The following is a 26567-nucleotide window of genomic DNA, read 5'->3' on the forward strand; positions in this document are numbered from 1 at the left end:
AATCAATATTTTGCTAGATGATAATCAGTCGGCTTTTCGCCAAAGCTAGAGTATGGAAACAGCTTCTCTGGCCAACACGGAAGCTAGTTACTCTCTTCTAGACACAGGTTTCTCAGCCGCTCTCACTCTTATACACGCGTCATTGGCTTTCATCAATGTCTCACATGTCCTACTAATGGACTGTCTATCTACCTTATGGCCTGGTGGCAACGTGCATGCTTGGCTTCTTTTGTTTTTCTACAGAATGCCAGCAGTATGCCTCACTACCTCCCTACCAGTCAGCCTACTTGCATCTGCCTTCTGGTTTCCAGCGTGATTTGGCCCTTAGTCTGACCATTTTTTATTTTTATGTGGAATAACTGGTACAATCTTTAGTCATTCAAATAGTATCTTATGCAAACAATAATTACCCTCTATGTGAAGGATGTCGAGCTGCATCACAATTTTAAAGAATGCCTTATTGTGGTAATCAAATCGATGAACCAAAGCTGTGTCTGCTTTTGTAGTGAATCCTAGTTTATTTTAATGGGAAACAGGAGTTAGCTTAGCCCTTGGCTTGCAGACTCGTGCCGCCCATCACCTAGTGACTTTTACCCTACTTAGCTTGCTCTGTTTTAGCACATTTATTTAATTAAATCTTTTTTAATTACACAGATCCCACAGGGTTTAAACCCTGAAGACATAGACAGGAAAAAGCACACTGTTCGGTCGAAAAAGACATCGCTGTCCCCTGAAAACAGCCTCTCAAACCGTTTTCGGATCTGCGTTGCAAGCGCAGAAAAGAAGGAACTGACATTGATGTAGAGGTATGGAATTTCTATAGCTTGACGCCCAGGGCATATTGTTTGGGGTCCAGGACAAGTTTTCATGTTTATTTTGTCCTTAGGACAAGAAGGCCCACCCCCATGCAGCACAAACCCTTTGGCTGCCAGTTTTTAGTACCACATTATGGATCCCGGAAGGTCATTTGTCTGCAGCTGAAGTAATATTTGTGTTCATATGTTTATGCTGTTCAAGTTTGTATTTATGGCTAATTAATGGAAAGCCTTTAGCATGAGCTCTCTACAGACAGTGGTTCCGGTAAAAAATGTGTACACACATTCGCAAAGTTTAACAATATGAGGCTATATGTAATGCTCTCAGAATGCTCTCTGATTGGATGCAAATATTTGCAGAAGCTTAAAAGTGAGAGAATTTACTATTTGCTTTCAAAATAAAATATTCACAAACTTTTTGCTAAATTACTGTGTAATTGCAGCTACCATTTCTATGAAGCATTATTCAGTAAAATGTTATGATGAATGTTAGCATTTCCCAAAAAATATTCATAATGGAAAATCAGTGGAACCAGTTTCAACAAGATTATGGCAAACATGGAAATAAACAAGCACTGGCAAAGCCAATGGGTTTGCATTGGGTGTCAGTCTTTAGATTTTGTCAATGTGTGTGTCTTATTTTGACATGGCTTTTGTAAAACGTGCACACATTGCCACATTAGTTTCTGGCACTAAACAAAACTACTTTGTGTGCCAAAAGTGTGAAAGAGCAAATTGCTATCACTCACAGTGAAGCCAGGCAATAGATGGATAGAGAGACAGAATTCTAATAAAAACAAAAAATCTTGTTTTTAACGCCAGACCTAAAGAAAGTCATAAAAGTCATAAAATACACCCATGGTACATGTCTTTGCATTAGTGCAGATTTACATATTACAAGAATTCGCCGAAGTAGACCAGGAAATCGTACTCCTAGAAAATATTTGTGAACTGTATCGTAGCACAAGCAAATATGCATGTGTATATTTGCTCATGTGAAAATATGTTGAGTGTTTACAAGTTCCCTTTCCCTCCAGCCACTTTTTTCCCAGCCCTGGAAGAAGTTTTACTTCTGCCATTGACAGGAGTAAATACCCAACCTTTCCCAGTATGGGAAAAAAGTAGAGAAGAGTTGGTGAAAACACATAAAACATGCAAGTTAGTAGGTTTGCACAAACTCAAAAGGGCATTCCATCCTGGAAATTTTGCTTACTGCTACCTCCAACCCCAATATGTACATCTGTGGAAAGGGGGCAAAATAAGGAAACTGCTAATATTCAAGTCCTACTAAAGTATTAGCCTTGGCACAATTAGAGGGGCATTTATCGGAGCTCTTGTATATGAGATTGCTGCCATTATTTGTCACCGCTCTACATGGCATCAAAAGGGACAAGTAAATGTTTTTACAGAACAAGTAGATTTGGGAAGGAACAAGTCCTATGGACAAGTATTTTCTTAAATTCTACACACCTGCAATGGATATTTTGAAGTGAATACTGTGTTAAATTGAGCCATTTGAATATATATATATATATACATATACATACACACACTAGTCCATCTCCTTTACTGTCGGGCATTCTAAATGTAAGATCAGATAGCCCCTGGGAACAACTTGTTCAGTTTTGGGTATAGGGCGTTCATGAATCCAGGCTGTCAGATAAAAAAGTCAGTTAAGGTGAGAGTTAAGAATGGGATCATTCATTTCAGTACTGTTTTTGACTAGTTCCTGCAAGCTGAAGAGAGCATGGTTAAGCTTGACATTTTTGGTATTTGCTTCACCCTCTTGGTGTTCACACTGGGTGGTAAGGTTTTACTGGGAATCTAAAAACGGATATTCCCTAAAACGATTTACAAACATTTGAGTTTTTTATTAGAGTGTGTGAGTTTCTTGGCCGAATAAGATTAGCTCTGCTTACCTCTAAGGCTTCAGAAGAAGGGGTCTTGGCCCTGGGCCTAGGCCAGGTAGAGGTAGATGAGCTTGAGCGCATGTTTGGTGCAGACAGCTGGTGTCTGTAATTAATTTTGCAGGAGGCTTACCTACAATCTGCTTTAATGTGTACTCATGTTAGTAGCAATGACTAGAAAGTGAGACCATATGGCCAAGGTTCTTGTGATCTTGGAGTCTTCCTGGCATTGGACAAGTGTTCAAGCCCTGTTTTTATGTCTGGATAATTGAAATGTTTTAAATATAGAGGGCAGCATTTCCATATTCTACACAAGAATGAGAGGTTTTAAAAGAAAAGGAAATATTTTTATTTTAGGAGAGGTGAGTTTGCTGTATCCTGGATGTGCCCTAACCATCATATTAGCAAGGGCTTCAAAATTAAAAGTAGAACGAGATACTATAGAAGTGTGACAGGATTTAAATGTTTTCACCTTTTTGGTGTTCAGAGACTATTATTGACTTATTGGAACAAAATAAGTAATCTCAAAATGCATGTAACATGTTCCAAATCTCCACAAAGGCTCATATAATAGCACGTAAGCTTTAGGCATAGTCTACTCATGAAACTCACACAAAGCCTTTACAAATTCAACAAGATCGCCTAAATAGCTATGACAACTGTACTGAAATAACAGCCTTAAGTAAGTCCGAGAAATCAGGACAGCATGAAACATAAGAAAATGGCCATTCCTTCAGCTGGAATGTGAACAAGTATTTTAAAAAAGCCAAATCAAAAAAGGAAATTAATGATTTAATACAAGCATATGTTTGCTAAGAAGATAATGTAGCTCTCATTTCTGCTCAAATCTGTTTTACCAGAGGCAGGAGAGACAGTCTCTTAGTGAAATACAAAGGAGAGAGTGGGGCTATTTGCAGGGAGAATGGTATGATTTGGTTTGATCTTTTTTTAAATAAATGTCCATTTTACTCCACACCAGTCTTTGGTGCCAATACTATCGCAGTATTTCAAAGTAATAATGTCCACAGTTGGTGAAAAACTGAGCCAGGCCCTGCTGATTTCCAATTAGGAAAAGAAGATCTTAAACTCCAAATGTGATGAACAAATCTATCAACACGAGATTGCATAAGCTTACATTATCTAGATCTTTACTAGCATGTGTACCTAGACACACTGTCAATGTGTTTAGTGTTAAGTTGATATTAACAATTTTCTGAAAATAGGTACTGACTTTCTGGTATATAGCATTAACATGCTTAAACTGAAGAACCATATGGGTTATTTCATCTTTGAGTTCTATAAAAATTCCAGTATACATCACTGTACAAACTATAATTTTTGTATCCTCGCTGGTGTCAAATACGCTCTGAGAATTAATAGAAATCTCATAAAAGGGGTGTTTTTAGCCATCAATGGTCAATTCCATGTTAATAGCCACCTTCTGTGTGGCATGGGTCCCTGGCTGAATGCGTTCCATTCCCCCTCTCTCTTTCTTTGTGCTTTGGTTAGATTTATAGGAGGTGGGTCTTAAAATAGACTCAGCAATGTGATTGAGTTGGGAAAGAGAAACTTTCATTTTTAGAAAACTATTAAACTTTAGGAGGTCAAGAGCATATTTATGTTGCAAAGTAGCATAGGTAATTATTTAGAATCTTAATACGGGACCCTGGCAAATTTTACACATTGGCCATCTCTCACATCAAATCCAAATTGCATAACAGTAAGCCTTTTAGCTAGCTGCATAATTACGTTACCTATGTCTGTAAAAATAGACCAAGAGTGTGAGACTTTCCATTTTTTGGAGGTAAGTAAAACTGGGTGCAGTAGAAGGGTAAATAACAAACTTTCTATTTTTAGTTAGTCTGCAGCGCAGTCATCAGTATGCTGATGCCAAAGAGACCACTGGTGTACAAGAAATGTTTGGCAGAGTGAGCAATTTACAATATTTTCCCCAAGCGTTCTCTCACATGTAACGTCTTCAAGGCTATTTAGCTTTAGCTCTTTTCCACACAGAAATCTTTTTCCCAGAAAGTTATTTGACAAAATTATTGGTAACATTCGCAGGACATAATGCATTTCTATAGTGAGCATCATTTTGAAGATTTTCATCCTCTGCAAGCATGATATAAAGTTGTGGTGACCAGTCATCTAGTTGGCCGGATGTATTTCATTATTAACAATGCTCTTTACTATGGTTAGCTGACACAATTGCATCATCATTAAACAAGATCCTGAATTATTTCAGAAACTTCAACTACCAGTGTTACCAACCACATCCAGAATGCATAAGGCAGTAAGAAGGACAAGTTCTGATTTCTAACTGTTCAGGGGTCCCCCCCACCCCAAGACTAGGCACATTCTTCAATGGATTTGAGGAGGGCCGGCATAGAGAAGTAAGCTTCATCCTTCAATTTGAGTATATCAGCAGTCTAAACTGCTGCTTCATGTCTATCCGGGTCAAACTTCATTCGCACTATTTTTTCATTATGCTGGTTAATCACCAAAAAGGTTTATATTACATTGCAGCAATAACAATGACAGCTGGCAGCCTTGTCTCATGCCTTGATCTAGGCGGAAAGTTTTGTTTACCCTGAGTCTAGATTAGGAATTACAGTGGACACATTGTGACACTGTATGAATCTATAGCTGTTCTATGAAACTATCACCAAAGTAAACGCAGAAAGAAACCGTACCAAATTATTAATCTGAGTTTTATTAAACAGAAGTATCAAAAACGCCTCTCTTCAATAGTGCCCTTAAATCTGGCAGGTATGATGTGCCAACTATAACGTAACACCATTACCATTCCCACAATTAACCCATTAGAGTAAAATATTCAGAGTACCTAAATTAAGACAAGAACGCCTACTAAAAATCAATAAATATAGTTAGTACAACGATTACAAGTAACAGTGTTTTTCACAGCATAAAGAGGGTACTTTTATAACAAACTTAATTGTGCTGTAAGATTACCTAATTTAATTAAATTACTTGTATATGTGAAGAAAACACACACAACCTTCATTAGGTTTTACACTGAAGCTTAAGAGGAAAATGGATGTAACAAATCTAAGGAGTGGGAACACTGTAAAAAAAAAAAAAAACACTTATTTTCTTCCCCAATGTAAAAGCTGCTCCGAAGAGGACTCCCACTCTAAAACGAAAATCACCGATACACAGAGGAATTCTAAAACCATGCCTTAGCTAGTCAATGACAATCTAAGTAAAACTATACATTTAACTGGATGGTGCCAGACCTCTTCTTAATTTGTTGCTTTAGTCATTAGGTTGCAGAAACTATATATATATATATATATATATATATATATATGACACTTCTTGATAATAAATTACACTCAAAATTAGTCATACCCATAATAGTTATGAGACTGGCCAAAACAGGTCTTTGATTGTTACCCTTCTTTGAGAATGGTTTGTCTTTATGTATGAATGCCAAATTTGGAAGAAGGCCACGTTCTGAGCTTTTGTTTGCAAGCTCTAAAGCTTAACTTTGATTGCCACGAGCATGAATTGGCAAATACACTGCTACAAGCTGTGCCTTGGTTCTGGCATGAACAGATTCTCGAACAATTGGTGGATGGATAGGACGTGGCGTGCAGGAGATGGAGCTGTCTTCACGTAAACAAAGAATATATCTTCCACCGCACAATCATACCTAATATGCACAAGAGCTGCGTACTCCAAAAGTGAGCATTAATTGTAGCCACCAGCACAAGTACAGAAACACGTCTTATTAACTAATCTACAAAGGAATAAACACGAACACTTACTTTGGATACACAGGTTCGTATAGATATTTGTCTTCACCAGCTGGCAGAATCTCGAAAAATAGGATGTATCCATTTTCAGTCTGAAATGAAAAAACGGTTCCGAGTTTAAAAACAAACGTAAACATTGTAGCAATCAGACACCAATATACACATCTTCCTACTTTTAATAAGTCACTGTTAAACTTCATCACACACACACACATGGGTGAAGTTTCAAAGTACAAAGTGGGTACACAGGCAAGGACGTCTATGGGAACATGGGCAATGAAGAGCGCGGGGCAAGGAGACGCAGAGCCCCGCGCGGGGCAAGGAGACGCAGAGCCCCGCGCGGGGCAAGGAGACGCAGAGCCCCGCGCGGGGCAAGGAGACGCAGAGCCCCGCGCGGGGCAAGGAGACGCAGAGCCCCGCGCGGGGCAAGGAGACGGGGAAAGCATTACAAATAGAGACAAAATAGTTCACTTAAAAGTAGTTTGAGAAACTACTATTTAGTTATACATGCTAAGTAAAATGTATTTGAACAAAGATAGTGAACACACTCCAGGTGATGATGTTTTAGGTCACTGTCACTCATACGGAGGACCTCAAGTCATCAATTCTTTAAAACAATTCAATAAATACAGACAGAAAGTTAGTTTTAACCCCTTGTGGGCCACGGACGTAATGGTTACGTCCGTGGATGCGCCTCTCAGGCGCCACGGACGTAAACATTACGTCTGATTACTGGCCCTCGGGGGAAGTGCCAGCGCTCCCCCGAGGGCCACCCCCCCAGGTCAGGGCTGGAAGGGGAATCGCTTCCCCTTCCACCCCGACCCCCACAGTGACGTCTGATGATGTCAGCACGCAAGAGCGTACTGACCTCATCAGAGGTCACCTCCCATTGCGCTGGAAGCATGCTTCCAACGAGATTGCGGAAGAGAAATGCTCAGCATTTCTCTTCTGCTCGGGAGGAGGGGGCCAGCAGAGGCATGAAAGGAAAGGAATGGCCTTTCCTTTCATGTCTCTGCAAGCATTTCTGCGATCGGGCAGCAGAAATGCCCACTAGACACCAGGGATTTTTTTTGGGGGGGGGTGAAATAGACATGAGGGGAGCGGCCTCTTGGGCAAAGGACGCTCCCCAGGGGGCAAATAATTTTTAGGCCACCCCCCCCCCTCCACCCCGAGGGCAGATCAGCCTAATATAATGAACCCCTAGACACCAGGGATAATTTCTTTCTTTTTTTTTTTTTTTTTCCATTTATGTGTGGGGAGCGACCCCTTAGGCAAGGTCACTCCCCGGAGGGCCAAATTATTTTTAGGCCATTTCTGCGCCCCTGGGGGCAAATCGGTCTAATATAATTAGGGGAGGGGGGCAGAAACCACTAGACACCAGGGAATTTTTGTTGATAATTACACTTATGCATAAGGGGAGCAAGCCTGTTGGGCAAGGACCGCTCCCCAGGGGGGGCAAATAATTTTTAGGCCATTTCTCACCCCATCCACCCCCCCCAAGGAGGGCAGATCGGACTAATATGGGGGCAGAAAACACCTAGACACCAGGGATACATTTTTATTTTTTTTATATGTGGGGAGAGACCCCTTAGGCAAGGGTCACTCCCCGGGGGGCCAAATTATTTTTAAGTCATTTTGCGAGCACTAGGCCTAACCACACAAGTGAGGTACCATTTTTATCAGGAGACTTGGGGGAATGCTGGGTGGAAGGAAATTTGTGGCTCCTCTCAGATTCCAGAACTTTCTGTCACCGAAAATGAGTGGAAAAAGTGTTTTTGGGCCAAATTTTGAGGTTTGCAAAGGATTCTGGGTAACAGAACCTTGTCAGAGCCCCACAAGTCACCTCATCTTGGATTCCCCTAGGTGTCTAGTTGTCAAAAATGCACAGGTTTGCTAGGTTTCCCTAGGTCAGGGTTCTGCAAAGTCGGCCCTGGAGAGCCAGGTCCATGCCAGATTTTTAGCATATTCACATTTAGAAAACAGATTTTTCAGAAATCTACATTTTTCTATATGTGGATATGCTAAAAATCTGGCATGGACCCGGCTCTCCAAAACCGACTTTGTAGAACCCTGCCCTAGGTGCTGGCTGAGCTAGAGGCCCCAATCTACAGCTAGGCAGTTTGCAAAAAACATGTCAGTCAGATTTCAATGTAAAAATGTGATTTGTCCATGTTGTGTTTCCTGTCGTGAGCACTAGGCCTACCCACGGAAGTGAGGTACAATTTTTAATCGGGAGACTTGGGGGAACACAGAATAGCAAAACAGGTGTTCTTGCCCCTTGTCTTTCTCTACATTTTTTCCTTCGAAATATAAGACAGTGTGTAAAAAAGACGTCTATTTGAGAAATGCCCTGTAATTCACATGCTAGTAGGGGCACCCCGGAATTCAGAGATATGCAAATAACCACTGCTTCTCATCACCTTATCTTGTGCCCATTTTGGAAACAAAAAGGTTTTCTTGATACCTATTTTTCACTTTTTATATTTTCAGCAAATTAATTGCTGTATACCCGTATAGAATGAAAACCCACTGCAAGGTGCAGCTCATTTATTGGCTCTGGGTACCTAGGGTTCTTGATGAACCTACAAGCCGTACATATCCCTGCAACCACAAGAGTCCAGCAGACGTAACAATATATTGCTTTCAAAAATCTGACATTGCAGGAAAAAATTACAGAGTAAAACATGCTGAAAAATGGCTGTTTTTTTCACCTCAATTTCAATATTTATTTTTATTTCAGCTGTTAATTTTCTGAAAGAAACACTTGTAGGATCTACACAAATTACCCCTTGCTGAATTCAGAATTTTGTCTACTTTTCAGAAATGTTTAGCTTCCTGGGATCCAGCATTGGTTTCACACCCATTTCTGTCACTAAGTGGAAGGAGGCTGAAAGCACAAAAAAATTGTAAAAATGGGGTATGTCCCAGTAAAATGCCAAAATTGTGTTGAAAAATTGGATTTTCTGATTCAAGTCTGCCTGTTCCTGAAAGCTGGGAAGATGGTGATTTTAGCACTGCAAACCCTTTGTTGATGTCATTTTCAGGGGAAAAAAACACAAGCCTTCTTCTGCAGCCCTTTTTTCCCATATTTCTTTTTGAAAAACGAAATTTTCGCTGTATTTTGGTTAATTTCTTGGTCTCCTTCAGGGGAACCCACAAAGTCTGGGTACCTCTAAAATCCCTGGGATGTTGGAAAAAAAAGACACAAATTTGGCGTGGGTAGCTTATGTGGACAAAATGTTATGAGGGCCTAAGCGCGAACTGCCCCAAATAGCCAAAAAAAGGCCTGCCACCTGAGGGGGAAAAGGCCTGGCAGAGAAGGGGTTAAGTCAGCGCATTCAACCACTAGCTTGTGGGTGTTTTTAATGGTTTGCCATTGCTTGGCTGGTTTGTGGCACAGGGTCATAGCGTTTCATGGGTAGTTACATTGCCTCATTTTTTTTATACCATTAGATTTTGGTAATGGAGTATAAAGTAGTTTGTTTGACCACATACAACATGACACACAGCTTATAAGTGAGAACTAATGTGTTGTTTTTTGATGCATGTATTTAGCGGTCACAACAATATTGTAAACGTTTATTAATTGTTTTTTTGTTTAAGACATGCTGTTTGGATGCCTTACCCTGTAGTTCTTAACCTGTGATCCAAGGATCCTTGGGGGTCAGCGAGGACTACTCATGGGGTCCATAGCTTTTCAAAGTTAAATAATATTTTTCACATGTTAAAGATGCATGGGTACACAGGGTGCATTATGGGAAAAAAAATTTTAGGACAGCTGGAGGTAGAACATACAAGGTCACCCAACTATTAGCAAAAACTTTCCCTACCAAAATGCTAGACATCTTGCCTTTGCAATACTAGTTAATTACACATCCATACCAATTGAAAAAAATAGGCCATTATCTGGATCTTTTTGAGCTCTGAAACATGCATTTTCACCGGTCCTGCAAAGTTCTCTTAAGCAAAGAGGAAGAAATAAACATTAAATGTAGTGCAATTTCTCTCCTCAGATTGGCTACTAATCCTGAGCGCAAAAACATAGCATTGGCTACTGTTGGTCACAGAACCTTTTAAAATGTGGCACAAACAAGATCCTTTGCTGGTACACCAGGATACTTCACTGGTAATTATCTATAATGTCTGTTGCTGTCACCCTGACAGGGCTAACTAGATCTTGTTTCATGCAATCTCGGCTCAAGTTTGGATTAGTAGAGCACTAATCGAGGGTAAATGCTACTGTGGTAGTCTATAAAATTGAGAACTGCAACGTTTTCTAGAATAAGAGATACTTTTATTTTAAAAAATCATCTTGAACTACTAACACAAATTTTCAGGGTTACTACACTGACCGCTTAAGACAAGAATCCATGAATGCACACTGAATTTAAGATTTCTAGTAGTAACCACCTCGATGCATAAGGCGAGGTCACCAGCAATCAGGAAAAAATAGCTGTATAATTTTAAACGCATCTACATAGCTGTCATATATGCAATGGCCCTTGGCACCTAGGAAAGAACATTGGTCATAGTACTACCTAACGCAGCAAGAATTATATCAATGTCAACTTTAAATATATTTTTCTGCAAGAATCAGCTTATCAATTCTGAAAATACACACATTTTACTTTTAAATACATCCTTTTCAATGTATAAAACGCACGAAACTGAAACAAAAGCTTTGGTTTTATCAGGTTGAGCTACTCAGGGGCGACTCAGAGGTAACTGAAGAACACCGAGTAGCTTCTGAGGTAATTGGTGGTAAAAACTGCCTAGATTATAAATATTTCTTTGGAAAGAGCTGGCGGTAATTGGTTAAATCAGAGAGCTAGGAAAACAAATTTCAAAACTTGAAGTAAAAAAAACAGCACAAAGTATGAAACATTCAACCTACATTTGACTACTCGCAGGAAGATGTTCATGGATGGGGCATATGCAAACCCACATCACTTTGCAACTCTAATGAGCACGAGTAGGTTTGATTGTGTGCGAAACCCAGTGTATTCCTGTGTGATCGGGAGAAGGCCTGTTTTGTTTAAGAAATTGTTCTTTTATTCCGTAACGTGAAATCAAGTTTTTGTGTATAAGTGTTCAAAGGTTGGCCAGCAGAGGAGTTAGAGGGAATACCAGCAACTGGTATAGAGGAGATCTGGCATTGTGTGAAGTTGCGCTCTGAAGTCCTGGAATGACAGGATCCAACCCTTCAATATTATGTTCAATATCGTGTTCAGCAGATACAAGGTCCCTTTCTCTAGATAATATACAGGGCAGTTGAAAGCACTCAGGATCTCTGCAACAATATGAACAAAATTTGCTGTTTAAATGAACATCAATTCTGCCTGCATATGTCAGCGCCTTGCAAAGCCATCAATACAGGAAAGAAAACAAGACACCTTTTTGACATCTTGTGTTTGACTGTTGTTTCAACACTGTGAAGCACTGACTAACATTACACAAATGAATAACACACTACGCCAAACGTACGCCAGTGTGTCATACATACAACATAATGTACATACTCTTTGGTAGAACAAACATAAATGACACTTTGCCCTATGGCCAAAGGTAAGCGAGCGACTTATGACTCGAGTGACTTGTCTGGGCTCTGCTCAAGGTCCTCTTAACGAGCAGAGGTTTGATGTAGCTTCTGCCCATCACCCATATTCTAACTCCATGCGCCAAGACTTAACACTGAGCATTAACATTTGATGTAAAATGTCAGAGACAGAGTGAGACACACCCATGAAGTGGATGAAGTTCACAATGTGAAACCAGAAAAACTGGGATCAATTCTAGCTTACATACTGGACACAAACTGTGCGGTCATAGATAAACCGTATTTCACATGCCTCCTTTTTTTTCTTCATTACTGCACATAACAGCACCTTGAAGTATGTCTAATTTAGGATGTATGATGTGCAAAAACTGCATGTGATTAATAGAAAATAATGTTGCTCCATATATAATAAGATTATAGCGCACATACAGGTGCACGTGACAAGTGGCTAGTCTCAGTTCATTAATGGCATTTGCGACAGGGAAGCAATGTCTTTAAGTTCATGTTTCAAATATATCACTTTTAATTAATTACTTTTAATTAATTACTTTACGCTCAGCGATATAACCTGATGTACTGAGGTGAAACGTTTCAATGGCTCAGTTAGTGCACTAGCTCTTACAGGCAAGCCAGATCCTTGGCTGAGATCTAGCTCAGCTCTACCTGTTAATTTTTAGGCTTGCCTACCACTGACCCATTTTCATGCAATACAAGTAGTGGCATCGCTGAGCCATAACATAACATCAAATGTGAAAAGGCATGGGTCTTCATTTCCCTTCTTACCCATCATCCACAAAGCTGGTGCAGACAGGGCAGACAGGGCTGTTGTTACTAAGTCAGACAAGGGTGCGGCTGCCAGGAACAGGAAAGTATGGTGCAAGTGAGGGATGGGAAGAAATACAATGCAAGGGACAGAAAAGGCTGGCATACTTATGGGAATGGCCTTCCGTCTACTTTGTTTTCTGTTTTCCAAAACGTAAAACGCTCTTTTTATGGGAAGCCCCGTACCATTATTAAACATGAGACAGTAAAACATAACAGTATGGCACCCAAAAAAAGGGGACAAATAAAATACAAGCCAGTATGTAAAAATACAAATGTATAATATTTCACACATTTATCTCATTCAAGAAAGCGACTTTAACATTAAAAATTTAAAAGTGAAGACTTTCACTTTTTTATACCCATTAGGAATATCGAGGAGATTGCCACACATGACTTTATAATTTGGGGGTTAGCATATGGTCAAGTGTAGATCTCTGAATCGACCCAACTACACTCACCGAGCAGCATCTGCGAGGTGTGAATGTAGGCTTTTCATTTTGCTACAATTTTACATGCTTAAAATGACACCCAACAAAATATTGCTAAATACACTGCTCACAGACCAGTGTCTGTAGAGATAATACATTGCATTGTATACTATCAGCACCATAAACGGTCTGCTTCTCCATTAAATAGTTGTAATTTAAGAAGCATCGTTTGCCTTAGAATGTGTGTGTAATTCTAAGAGGCGGGCAAATGTAGCAGTGATATGGATGAAGAAACAGCAGAAAATAGAACGACAGAAGAAAGAAAAATATAGGTAGGAACGCATGTCCGTTTCTTCTATAATGGCAACATAGCTAAAAGGTAATTTCCACAACTGGATACAAAGTGCAGTAGATGAAGAACGTTTCCTATTTAAGAAATCCCATGTCACATAATTCACAGCCTACATAAAAGCCACCTCCATATCACACCCACTTTAAATGCAAATTACTGAGATTCCCATCCCTACCCAGTTTCAGAGGCCTCTTCAAATTGGCTGTACAATTTCCGAGAGTCTGCATAGCCAAAACCAGACTAAAAAGTACTTTGGACATGAATTAGTGTGTTCTTTCGAGGGCTATAAGGCAGCAAACCAGTGCAGATTAGCTTGCAAACGCTTTGTTCGGATTATCACCAACAAGATAAAGATGTGATCAATGGGCTCCTGCAAGGAGAACTAATGGACCATTTGATAGGCCCCTCCTTCCAAATAATCACATAAAAGGAGGCCCTTGAGCACAGGGTCTTCCAAGAGTGGTTCATTCAACTGCTGAAGGCACTAAACTAGGCCTGGAGTCCCAGAGATTGAAGGGTAAATGTTTCCTTTTCTTAACTGCACAAAAGGGGCTTTTTTATTTAGTCTAAGAGGACACGTGCAGCTTTATATTGTCAAACTGAGAAAAATCACATGAAACCTCCGGCAAAGCAGGAGGTCGGGCCTTTGCAAGTGCAAGGGTATATATTGTTGTTTAGCTTTATGTTTTATTGCAAGCATACGCCACAGAAGTTAAAAGTTAAAAAAAAAAAAAAAAAAACACGCTGCTTAAAAGTGAGAGCCATATGCTTGCAATTAAAACATTTACTTTAAAAATAAAACATTGTATATAACTTTAATTGTAATAGAGCAGATCACTTGCAGGCAGGCATACTTAAAACAGGCACAGAAAGCTTTTGTAGATTTAATACACGTGGAAAAATATGATTCTCATTCATGTAATAAGTACTATGTGCTTTGAATTACTATAAATTGAAGACATAATTTAAACACACAAATACGAATAAACAATATAAAAGGACACGGAATCGAGAGGAAATACTATGCACTACATTACATTTTATGAAAAAGCAATAACGCCGTCCTTTTGCAGAAAAGGCAAACAATTTACATCATAGAAGTCCAAAGCAATGCTAGAAACGCCAGTAAAATAAGTTTACATTTCTTTGTTTTCACTTCCTTCTACACAAGTGAACAAGATTTGCTTACGAGAAAACAATAGCTGCGTACATTTCCCTACCATAAGCACTTATGCTCTGTGTTAGAAATGGGGTTTCTGGTTGGCTAGGGTATGCACCTAGGCCAGGCAGGACTCACGCACTGTAGTCAGGGCAAGGGAGTTACATGTCCAAGATAACCCCTGCTAACCCCGTTGGTAGCATGGCACGAGCAGTCAGGCCTAACTCAGAGGCAATGTGTAAAGCGTTTGCACAACACATGTGATGCACTAACCCCACCACAACGGAAACACAACACCAGGTTATATGAAAATATACTGTATTGTATGTCACAACGCAATTATTAGACCAAGCATCGTCAGCAATATCCTGCTACCTTAACAGTTGTCAGAACGTTACACATCAGTTAACCAGCAGAACTAGCAGTAGTCACATATAATACACAGGTTACTTAGTATTATAAAACACAGGCAGTAGTCAGGAATCACATTACTAAATAAAAGCGCTTGTCATTTAAGTATCATAAATGCCTGTACCAAGAGTATTATAAAACACATGGCAAGTCAAGAAAACATATTAGCATGTCATGCCCATAAAAGGAACATTAGTACATATATGTATTACATCATAAAAATAGACAACATATAAATCAAAAATATCTATATAAAGAACCTATGACATATTTATTGTCCTTTAAAAGTACCTGGTTTCCATGGTAAGGCACCTCCAGTGGCATGAAAAGATCAAAAGGGACCCCCGGCGCTCCACTGCGCAAAACGGGGGCCCTCCGGTGATTTGGGGGAGGAGGGGGGTCAACACGCACCCCCTCTGGATTTATGACGGGCACCTCGTGGGGCCCGCAATCTCTGGGACCTCCCCCCCCCCAGGCCTCCACTGGCCCTTCCACAAGGGGGGGGGGGCACAACAATGCCCCAAAAAACACTAGGGGGCCCGCCCTTCACGATGATATTAAAATCAGGCCCCTCCTGGGGACCGCATTCTCTGGGGCCCCCCTGGGCCTCAACCGGTCCTCCAACACGGGTGTGGGTGTGGGGGGGGGGGGGGGGGGGGGGGGGAATACAGCAACCCACAATGATCAGTGCAAAAGGAAGGGGTCGCCTTCCCCCAACTGAAAAAGCCCAGGGGGAAGGCAAAGGGAGAGAGGCTCGGCGGCTGGGGAACCTCCGGTGAGGTTTCCCTCCCCAGTCCGCCAGCCAAACTGGTGCTTTTGCACCTTCCAGGTTTCGCTGCCTGCACCGCACTGGCAGCGGCTCCTGCTCGCAATCCGGCCCGATCCTCCAGGTAGCCACGGTCCTTGGCTGCACTTTTCCTCTTTGTCGGCGCTCAGCCGCAACAGCACTAGGAATGGTGGCCTGCTTGTGCCCCAGGGCACTTCGTACATCGCCTCAGTCCCCCGGCGGCACCTCACCACCGCACTCCTTTCCTCCTTCTCCTCCTCGTGCCCGGGGGCACCAAATACAGCAAATCTTCAGCACGACTGAAATATGTAGCGCCTGGGTCGCGGCAGTGATTCCCACGGCAGCAGGAGCGCTAGGAAAGTGCCAGAGATATGTGAGGAAAGCGCTCCCACAGCGCTGGGGATAATTATGCAGAGCGCTCAAAATAAGCACAACGAAGAGCCCTCCGGGCGATAGATAAGATGAAGTACTCCTCACGCTTTATGGAAGTGCAAGGGTCAGGCCACAGCACCCTGCCCCTGGGGAACAAAGTTAATGAAAAAAGAGCACAGAGGGTAGTGCCCAGCAGCAGGCCAGCGCAAGGGGAATGCAGGCAGTTCCTGGTGAGTCCTTCCAACATTCTGTGTCCAGTTCCAAAATGTCTCCAGTGTTTCCAAATTGTGGGGATAATTCCTCTGTACTTACACAAATTTTTACAGTGTGTTACAAAGGAAGGGGGGAGGAGGTTCCAACTAGTTACAACTGGTTCTGGGAGTGCCCCTCTCTCCTCCAGCACAGCCTCTAAACATCAGTTGGGGGAAAACGGCCCTACTGTGTGAGGCCAGGGCACAGCCTTTACAAATGCAGGTGTGCCCCGCCTCTCCCTTCTCTCAACCCAGGAAGACTATTCAGTATGCAGATGCACCTCTGTGACACCTCCACCCTCCCTGTGTTCAGGCTGTCTGAAAAGTATGCACAAAGCCCAACTGTCTATCTGCCCAGATGTGGATTGGAGTCAAGCTGCAAAACACCATTCATAAGCACAGAGAAATGCTCACTTTCTAGAAGTGGCATTTCTGTAATAGTAATAAAAAATACACTTACACCAGTAAGCAGCATTTTTTACCACCATTACAACCATACCAAACATGCCTATGGCTACCCCTCATAGATCAGACAATACCCCCTACATATAAAGCAGGGCATTTCTAATGAGATCCTATGAGAAGGCAGCACTCACAGCAGTGAGACACCAAGTCAGGCTGTTTGCCACTACCAGGACAGGCCACGCACCCTGGCACATGTCCTGCCTTCTACATACATAGCACCCTGCCCATAGGGCTAGCTAGGGCGTACCTTAGGGGCGACTTACATGTAGTAAAAGGGGAGTTGTGGGCCTGGCAAGTAAATTTGGATTCCAGGTCCCTGTGGCAGAAAACTGCACACACAGGCCCTGCGCTAGCAAGCCTGAGACAGGTTTGAAAGGCTACTTCAGTGGGTGGCGCAAGCAGCGCTGCAGGCCCACTAGAAGCATTTCATTTACAGGCCCTGGGTATGGGGATACCACTTTACAAGGGACTTATAAGTAAATTAAATTTGCCAATTAGGTATAAGCCAACCATACCAACTTTAGATGGGAGAGCACCTGCACTTGTGGTGCAGTGATATGGTGCTCAGAGTCATAGAGCCAACAGCGAGAGGTCAGAAAAAATAGGAGGAATTAGGGAAAAAGTCAGGGGGTGAACATGCCACAAGGGCCAGGTCCAACACTCTGCATTTCTATTTCCCATAGAAATGAACCCAATCAATCAGGCACTGGTACTGTCTGGAAAACCAGTGCATTTTGATCTTATGAGCTGGGTGTATAAAATAAAATAAAACAGTAAAAAAACATCTCCATGGCCGCGGTGTGGGAAACATTTTTACCGCAACCGACTTAAAGAATGGTTAAAGCTCTTTATACTAAAGCAGTCCAGCAAAATGTTCGTTTTGTTTCCAGTTTTCTGTATTCCAATGTTAACAAATGTAAAGCATTACCACTTTTAAAATCTACTCAACGTCCGATTCAGAAAGTCTCAAAAAGCCTTGCACTGAATGCAAAAGCCAGCATGTACTGACTACTAGAACCGTAAACGTAGTGTTAACATAAATGCGTACGCAGCCACTGCCATTAAATAAACACTTGTCTCACTGACGACTGAATATGCATGAAATGAAACCGCGGTCCTGAGAGCTGGTTTCCTCCGAGTCTGTATTACTGAAAAGATACAATTTTGAGAAGAAAATATATGGGTAGACATTTCTTTGTCAGAATGGTATTTTATTTTACTCATTGAGAGCAACGCATCAAATGGCCGGCGCAGCTTTGGAACGCATGACGAGAATCCGCTCCAGAGCAGCTCCTGGCATCTTTTTTGCGGCTCTCGAATATGAAAAGTCGTGATCATCACGGAAAAGTTGTGAGGCCCTCGAAAAGAGAAAAATAAGAGAACCCTAAACATATTTTAAAGAAGAAACGAATTCAGATTTTAATAGGGCACATTAGCCTGCGACCGCTGCCACTGAAGGGACTATTTATGGATAAAGTGCACACTGCACAAGTAAAATGCATTCACTCACAATCATAGGAGCCAGTGGTTGAAGTGTGCTAACCCACTGGCCCATGTTGTATACTGTTGTAAGAGGGAAGAAAATTGAATGGCAACTGAACAGACGAATGGATAAAGGAAGATGGCAAAAAGCCTCCATTCTTATGTATAATAATATATAATATTCTTCCTTTAACAAGCTGTCTCAAAGGCCAAATTTATAAGTTTAACGCTGGTCTTTCCTGTGAGTGTCCGTTTTACTGAGACAGGTTACCAGCTCGTGTTGAATCTGTAAGCAGTACAGCAGTGGTTCTTAACTTTACTTTTGACTTCTGTGGTGCCCCACTTAATCATTATTGGAATCCGGAGACGCCAACTGAATCATTATTGGAATCCGAGGAAACCCAATAAGTCATTACAGGATGTCAGGGACTCTGACTTAAGCAATTTGGATGACCTGAACTTTAAAAAAAAAAAAAAACGCACAAAATAAAGAAACGCGCATTCATAAAAAAACAAACACACAAACGATTAAATTTTTTATTTATTTCACAAATTCCATATATTTAAAAATCAAAATGCTCTTTTTAATATAGGTTGGGGCTTTTCTAAATTCAACTGTGGCTACTCACTGTTCACACTATCTTATTTTTTTAAGTGTTTCCACTGGCACCACGAATCACTCTCCAATTGCAAATTCCTTCAGATATGCTGAACATTTAAACATTTTTAATTTAACATTTTGCTTCTTTAGTTACATACACTTTATCTGTTTAAACTATTTCAATTTTCTAAGCAGTTGCAGACACCCTAAGTAGGCGCGTAGACTCCTACAGGTCCCTGAGCCACAGGTTAAGAACCACTACACTAGAGCAATTGTCTGACTGTTCCTACCATTCTGTCTCTTCTACGCCCACAGCTCTTTTTCGCCTGTTGGGTCAGCACACTGCACCTATTTTGCATAGCTGGGGATTCTTATCCTGCATCGCCTCACAGGTCTGACAATGCAGAGGCTTCCCTCCTGGCTCAAAAACAAGCAGAGTGGCACAGATGCCATCATCAAGGCAAGCATGGGCTACCTTCTTTCAGCTAAAGAAGATCTAGTGCTCCAAGGACCTAAAGCTGCAAATCAAGATCAAGCTTTTTAACACCAACGCAAAATCAGTACTTCAGTATGGAGCACAAACTTGGGGAGCAACAGTGACCACTACCAACAAACGTTCAGACCTTCATCAACAACTGTCTGAGGAAAATCCTCCAAATACAATGGCCAAACACCATCAGCAACAAAGACCTATGGTCGCAGACTTTCCAACTTCCTGCTCATGAAGAAATCATGAAAAGAGGCTGAGGCTGGATAGGTCAGACCCGCCACAAGCCCGCACCAAACACCACCAGACAAGACTTGACCTGTGACCCTCAAGAGAAAAGGAAAAGAACATGGGCAAGAAACACCTGACACAGAGGCCTCAAGGCGGACTGCAAAGAGATGGATTGCACCTGGAGTCAGACTGAAAGAAAAGCCTTGGGCAGAGCCAGATGGAGAGTCCTGGTTAATGGCCTATACCCTAGGAGGGGTAGTAGGCATAAGTAAACAGATCAATCCCTCAAGGCTCAGGGTTGTACACTATGCCTAGTAGAACAGCACAGAATGCCCTTTTGCTGCCAAGCCAACTCATGTCATATAATGCTTGTACAAATAATTTTGGGTGGTAGAATTTAAATATGCCATTTGGACTTGGACATACCACTCTCTGCCAGAGACATATACACACACCTGGCTTTAAAGACAGAACACCTCTATACTGTGGATGCTTTAATTTTAGCGCCTTTGTATTCCTGCTGTCAGGGATGACCATAATCCGTGCCAATCAACACATCTTCAAAGTATACTTTGCTTCCAAGCACAACATTACCATATCTCATTTCTCTTACACAGATACCACCTGTCAAGCACTGTGAAAGACTGGCCAGCAAACTGGAATTAACTCGGTGGGGTGCTCATGCTTGAACTTGCTTGCTGATACTGCTGTCACCAAAATATTACTAGTTATAATCCAAAGTTTACTGAACTATATATCGCTACAGTTTTTGATGGTCTGGTTTGCGCTTCATGACTGTATTTGTAGCACACTAACCAGTGTCTTACTTTGCCGCTGCAGGTGCCTGTGCTGCACCTGGTTTTCCTACCTAGGTTCTGTTATTGAGAGTACGGCTTTGAACAGAGCTGGATATCACTAAGGGCTATCTGCTGACGCCAGTGGGTCGCGATGAGAGGATAAAAGTATGTCACCGCCAGCAGTTTCAGAGCTCCGGGCTATTGTGTCTTTAAGACAACAGAGGGATTACATGCTGAACAGAGAGAGAGAAAGAACATTTTAAAATATTAACAGCGCAAAGCTGGCTCGCTGCAGCATTAGCTTATTGCGCATTCGTTTGTCTTCAGGGTACAAAACCAACATAGCCAGCAACATAACCCTTATTGGCGAATGCTGGGCAAAACGTTTTCCAAAATAACAAAAAGTCCTGAATGTAGGGAGTTGTAATTTACATAGTTCAAAAATGTTATAAAGTTGAGGTTAGAAGCGAGGTTAGAAGCATGACAACTTTAAAAACTTAAAAACATTTCGGGAGTGCTTACGTTTTGTGTGACTTATGAGGCAATGCGAAATGAGGGGACGAGGACAGGAGAGAAAGTTTAGAAATTAGTTGAATATGCCAAAAATATAATAAGATACACTTCAAATAAGATCAACAGTAATACTGCAGAGCATTATGCACAAAGAATGGCGTGTCCTGTATTTGGCATTTAAACTTATTCTTTATTCAGCAAGAGAGACGATCCCATAACAGTTGAAACCATTAGGGAACTAGATCATAACTATGTAAACAACAATTAAATAGGAGTATCCAGAACGCAGCTGTAACAGAGACCCACCAAGCTATAGTTTGGTAAGCTATACCTTCGATAGGCAAAGACGTAAGTCGTTAAATGATTCATGAAGGACAAGGGTTACTGTTCCATTCCTACACTTTAGTGAATAACAGGAAGCCAGCAGTGGAAAGAAATCTGAAACCCTCCATTTCTCTGCATCTTAAACTTCAGCTTGCTTTTCTCATTTTGGCAAAATTCCACCCTGTGTGAAACAGATGCAGAGCTTCGCTGAAGCACAATTGTGCTGACTGGCTGCGGGCCTTTTTAAACAATAAGAAATGGCCGAAATGTAAGATAGCCAGTTGCAGGAAGGGCCTTCAGAATGCATTCATTTACAGAAATGCTGAATAGTTAAAGATCTCAAAAATACTTCAGCTGCTGGATAAGTAAAGAAGCCATGTGGTCGACTGCTGAAGGCAACTTCTTGCCTTCCCAAACAAAAACAGGAACACAATACATGAAATATTATTTCTCCACATCAATAACTGATTCTAAACTTTCGTCAACGGACAGAGGCTTTTGGCAAGACCAGTACGGAGTCAAATGTAAGATGACTTGGCTCAAAGTGTGCACACTATTATTTAGCCACACGATGAAGACAGCAGGGAATCATGTATTTGTCTATTAAAAGAGTCCTCTGTAGGAACGGTCCACTTCATGGACCTATCAACACTTGTGACTCCTTCACAAGGACATCTTGGTTTATATGAGGCACAAGGGGAAGGATGAGAAAGGTGAGAGGTCCAGAGATAATTGTGTTGCTGCACTCAATCAATCAATCACTGGATTTATAAAGCGCTGTACGTACCCATGAGGGTTTCAAGGCGCAGGGGGGAGAGGGGTGTACTGTTACTGATCGAAGAGCCAGGTCTTGAGGAGTCTTCTGAAGGAGAGTAGGTCTTGAGTCTGTCGTAGGTTGGTGGGGAGGGTGTTCCAAGTTTTGGCAGCGAGGTATGAGAAGGATCTGCTGCCGGAGGTCTTTCTTCGGATGCGGGTAACGATGGCGAGGGCGAGGTTAGTGGAGCAGAGCTGACGGGTGGGGGTGTAGAAGCTGAGCCTGTTGTTCAGGTAGGCTGGTCCGGTGTCGTGGAGTGCTTTGTGAGCGTGGGTAAGAAGCTTGAAAGTGATCCTCTTGTCCACGGGGAGCCAGTGAAGGTTTCTCAGGTGGTGGGAGATGTGGCTGTGGCGGGGTACGTTGAGGATCAGCCGGGCAGAGGCGTTTTGGATGCGTGGAGGCGTAGTAGGTCTTTTGCTGGGATGCCTGTGTAGAGTGCGTTGCCGTAGTCCAGTCTGCTGCTGACGAGGGCCTGTGTCACAGTTCTTCTGGTTTCCGACGGGATCCACTTGTAGATTCTAGGGAGCACGCGGAGTGTGTTGTAGCAGGAGGAGGAAACTGCGTTAATCTGTTTAGACAAGGTGAGGGAGGAGTCGAGGATGAAGCCCAGGTTGCAAGCGTGGTCAGTCTGTGTCGGTGGGGTTCCTAGTGCAGTAGGCCACCAGGAGTCGTCCCAGGCGGCGGGGGTGGGTCCGAGGATGAGGACCTCCGTCTTGTCCGAGTTTAGTTTCAGACGGCTGCTTCTCATCCATTCGGCGATGGATTTCATTCCCTCGTGGAGGTTGGCTTTGGTGGTGCGCTGGTCTTTGGTGAGTGAAAGGATGAGCTGGGTGTCGTCGGCGTAGGTGAGAATGTTGAGGTTGTGTTGTCGGGCCACTTGTGCGAGGGGGGCCATGTAGATGTTGAACAGCATCGGGCTGAGGGATGAGCCTCGGGGGATGCCGCAGATGTCGTCAGTGGCTTCGGAGCGGAAGGGGGGAGGCGGACTATCTGGGTTCTGCCGGAGAGGAATGAGATGAGCCAGTCTAGGGCTTTTCCTTGAATTCCGATTTCATGGAGGCGTGATTTCAGGGTGCGGTGGCAGACTGTCGAAGGCGGCAGATAGATCCAGGAGGATGAGGGCTGATGTTTCGCCGTTGTCCATTTGGCGTCTGATGTCGTCTGTGGCGGCGAGAAGGGCGGTCTCAGTGCTTTGGTTTAGTCTGAAGCCAGACTGGGAGGGGTCCAGGATGTCGTTGTCTTCGAGGTGGCTGGTTAGTTGTGTGTTGCCGATTTTTTCAATCACCTTCACTGGGAAAGGGAGTAGAGAGATGGGTCGGAAGTTCTTGAGGTCGTTGGAGTCTGCTTTGGGCTTCTTGAGAAGGGCGCGGATTTCGGCGTGTTTCCATCTTTCCGGGAATGTCGCTGTTTCGAAGGAGATGTTGATGACCTTCCGTAGTTGGGGGGCGATGGTGGAGCCGGCTTTGTTGTATACGTGGTGGGGGCAGGGGTCTGACGGAGATCCTGAGTGGATGGAGTTCATGATCTTGCGTGTCTCTGTGTCGGTCGACGTTGGTCCAGGACGTCAGGTGGTTTGTGCAGGTGGGGTCTGGCGTGGGAGTGGCGTTGAAGCTGTCGTGGATGTCGGTGATCTTCCGGTGGAAAAAGGTGGACAGTGCGTTGCAGAGTTCTTGGGATGGAGGGATGTCGTTGATGTTGGCGCTGGGGTTGGAGAGTTCTTTCACGATGCTGAAGAGCTCTTTACTGTCGTGTGCGTTGTTGTCCAGGCGGTCTTTGAAGTGGGTTCGTTTGGCTTGTCTGATGAGTTGGTGGTGATTGCGGGTGACGTCCTTGTGGGCTGTAAGGCTGTCGGGTGTGCGTTTGAGGAGCCATTCCTTTTTTAGCTTCCGGCAGTCGCGTTTGGAGTTTAGGAGCTGAACCAGGTGGCTTTTTTTCTGGTTTGGCTGTCGGTGGGTTTCTTGAGTGGTGCGAGGGTGTTGGCGCAATCGTTGATCCACAGTGAGGTTGTGGGCGGCGGAGTCTGGGTCGGTGGGGTTGGGGGTGGGTTCTGGGCGAGGGTGTTGGTAAGCTGGTCTTCTGTAACTTTGCTCCAGCATCGGCGGGGTGGCGGTTGGGTGCGATGGTGCTCGGTATGTTTCTTGTAAGTGAAATGGATGCAGTGGTGGTCGGTCCAGTGGAGTACGGTGGTATGGTTGAAGGTGACGTGAGCGCTTGAGGAGAAGATGGGGTCAAGCAAGTGGCCAGCGATGTGGGTTGGTGTGTTGACGAGTTGTCTGAGGCCGTGGTTGGTGAGGTTGCGAGAGTGTGGCATTTTATGTCTCTTCCTTGACATTTTATATCTCTTCTTCGAATCATATACAAAGTGTGTGATGGTCACTACCAAACTAATTCCAAGACCAGGCAACAAATACAGAAATGACACAGATCCTTGCCAGCTCCAATGAATAGGTAACCCTATTGAATGTTCAGCCAATAAGGGTTTAATGTGAGATGCAGGCATGCACAAAGCAGCAATACAATCAGCTCGCCAGTCCCTCACCACTGCCTCAAATTAATGACTGCAGTCAAACCCTGTCCTAAGCTTGAATGTGTGTAAGTGGTTAAGTTTCACGGGCCCTTCTAGTCAGGAGAGAGACATTCAGAGTGAAAACGAGAGACCAGGATTGGGAGGGGGAAATGAGAGGGGAGGCAGGTGGAAAAAAGGGGAGTTGCAAAAGTGGGAGGGGTAAAAGAGAGAGGGGTCGTGGTGGACTCATCTACAAAGCGCATGTGATGAGGTCAGGGCTTCTGGGCAGAATGCCACATCAACTAGCACCAAATCATGGAGTTCTTGCCTGAGCAAAACACAGGAATTATATAGTGCATTGCTCGGAATAAAATGACATTGATGGGCATGATTTTTCTGGGTATACAATGGGTACTCCTGGCACAAGATATTAATTCTTTTAATAGCAGTATGGCACTCAGGCATGTGCGAATTAACATTAAGCTGTTCATTGCAGAAAATGCTGACAAAATTTCATTAAATTCCGAACATGGAAAGAATGACTAGCTGTCTGCCAATATGGGGCAGAAGTAAATTTAACTAGTGGACTTATAAAAAGTGAAAACGCTGTGCTGGGGTAAAATGAGTATATATTCAGAAGAGGGCCAGATATTTGGGCACATGCATTTCTATACTAAAACTGAAAAGATGGATCTTAGGATACATTGCTTATTTTCAGAAGACAATACGCAGATGGTTGAAATCAAAATGTATGCATTTGGAAAATATGTCAAGATAATATTTGAGGTATAATTTATGCAGCTATAAACAAGGACAGTGAAAAAAGTGAACGTGTTCCTCTTCCCTTGTACCATAAAACACAATTAAAAAAAGAGAATTAACTTCCTACTATGTCATTTATGAGCCATCCATGTCTCTTTACTATATTTGGGAGGAAAAGCTGTTGCTTCTCTATAAAACCAATCGTTCTTTAAGAAGAACCCTCACCCATCAACCTGGTTGGTGGCATGCTTCATCATGTGGTTCCCACCTGGGATGCCAAATGTATCCCAGGTGTGCTACAACGCCTGATTACAGTGGAGCTGGTTGTTTATTGTTGGTGAAGTGAATATGTGAGTGAAGAATCTAAAAATACCTCCAGGGTATCCACCTAAAGAAGTAAAATGTAATGCCGGACCGCTGGGGTAGGGTTAAAAACAAAGGTAGATGTGACGTGAGAACTTAATTGATCTTTCACATCCTACGGTTCGGTCAACATGTTTCAGACAATAAAGTGTGCTCATGGAGTCTCTCTGACTTTCTCCAGGACCATAGCGTAAAGGGTCAGCAACACCCTCAATTGTGAACACACAAACACTAGGACATGCATGTATGGGTTTTTTCCTTAACTTACAATTTTGCCCAGAATTCTTGTACTGGTGTTGCTACCAAGTCAGGGAACATGGACCCGGCGGCAGTGCTTAATTTGTGCTTATTGTTTCCGTTGCTGAGCACCGGTACTTTTTTTTTTAGGGCCGGCACTTATTCTTCTGCCTCAAACGTTTGCTACAGCGAAAGACACATATGGGAGATACGGAGGAAGAGAAAAACGAAAAAGCGTCACAAATGTAAAAAGCAAAAAGCTGCCAGAGTGAGCTGAATGGGCAGGGAGTGGCTTTAAATAGATTGAAGAGGCCCGAGGTGGCTTCAGAATTACACTGCCTC

The 26567-nt window shown here is 42.8% G+C and overlaps 1 protein-coding gene across 2 annotated transcripts in view; it reads right to left on the reverse strand.

Moving 5' to 3' along the window:
• The window catches only part of RIC1 (RIC1 homolog, RAB6A GEF complex partner 1), a 673031-nt gene that overhangs the window by 524860 nt on the left and 121604 nt on the right, over positions 1-26567 (reverse strand). For both annotated transcript variants that reach the window (XM_069240247.1, XM_069240239.1), the window contains exon 3: positions 6514-6593. In XM_069240247.1, coding sequence (XP_069096348.1) covers positions 6514-6593 — 80 coding nt within the window. The remainder of the gene's footprint in view (positions 1-6513; positions 6594-26567) is intronic.

The sequence above is a fragment of the Pleurodeles waltl genome, chromosome 1_2 (assembly GCF_031143425.1).
Source record: "Pleurodeles waltl isolate 20211129_DDA chromosome 1_2, aPleWal1.hap1.20221129, whole genome shotgun sequence".
Classification (NCBI taxonomy): domain Eukaryota; kingdom Metazoa; phylum Chordata; class Amphibia; order Caudata; family Salamandridae; genus Pleurodeles; species Pleurodeles waltl.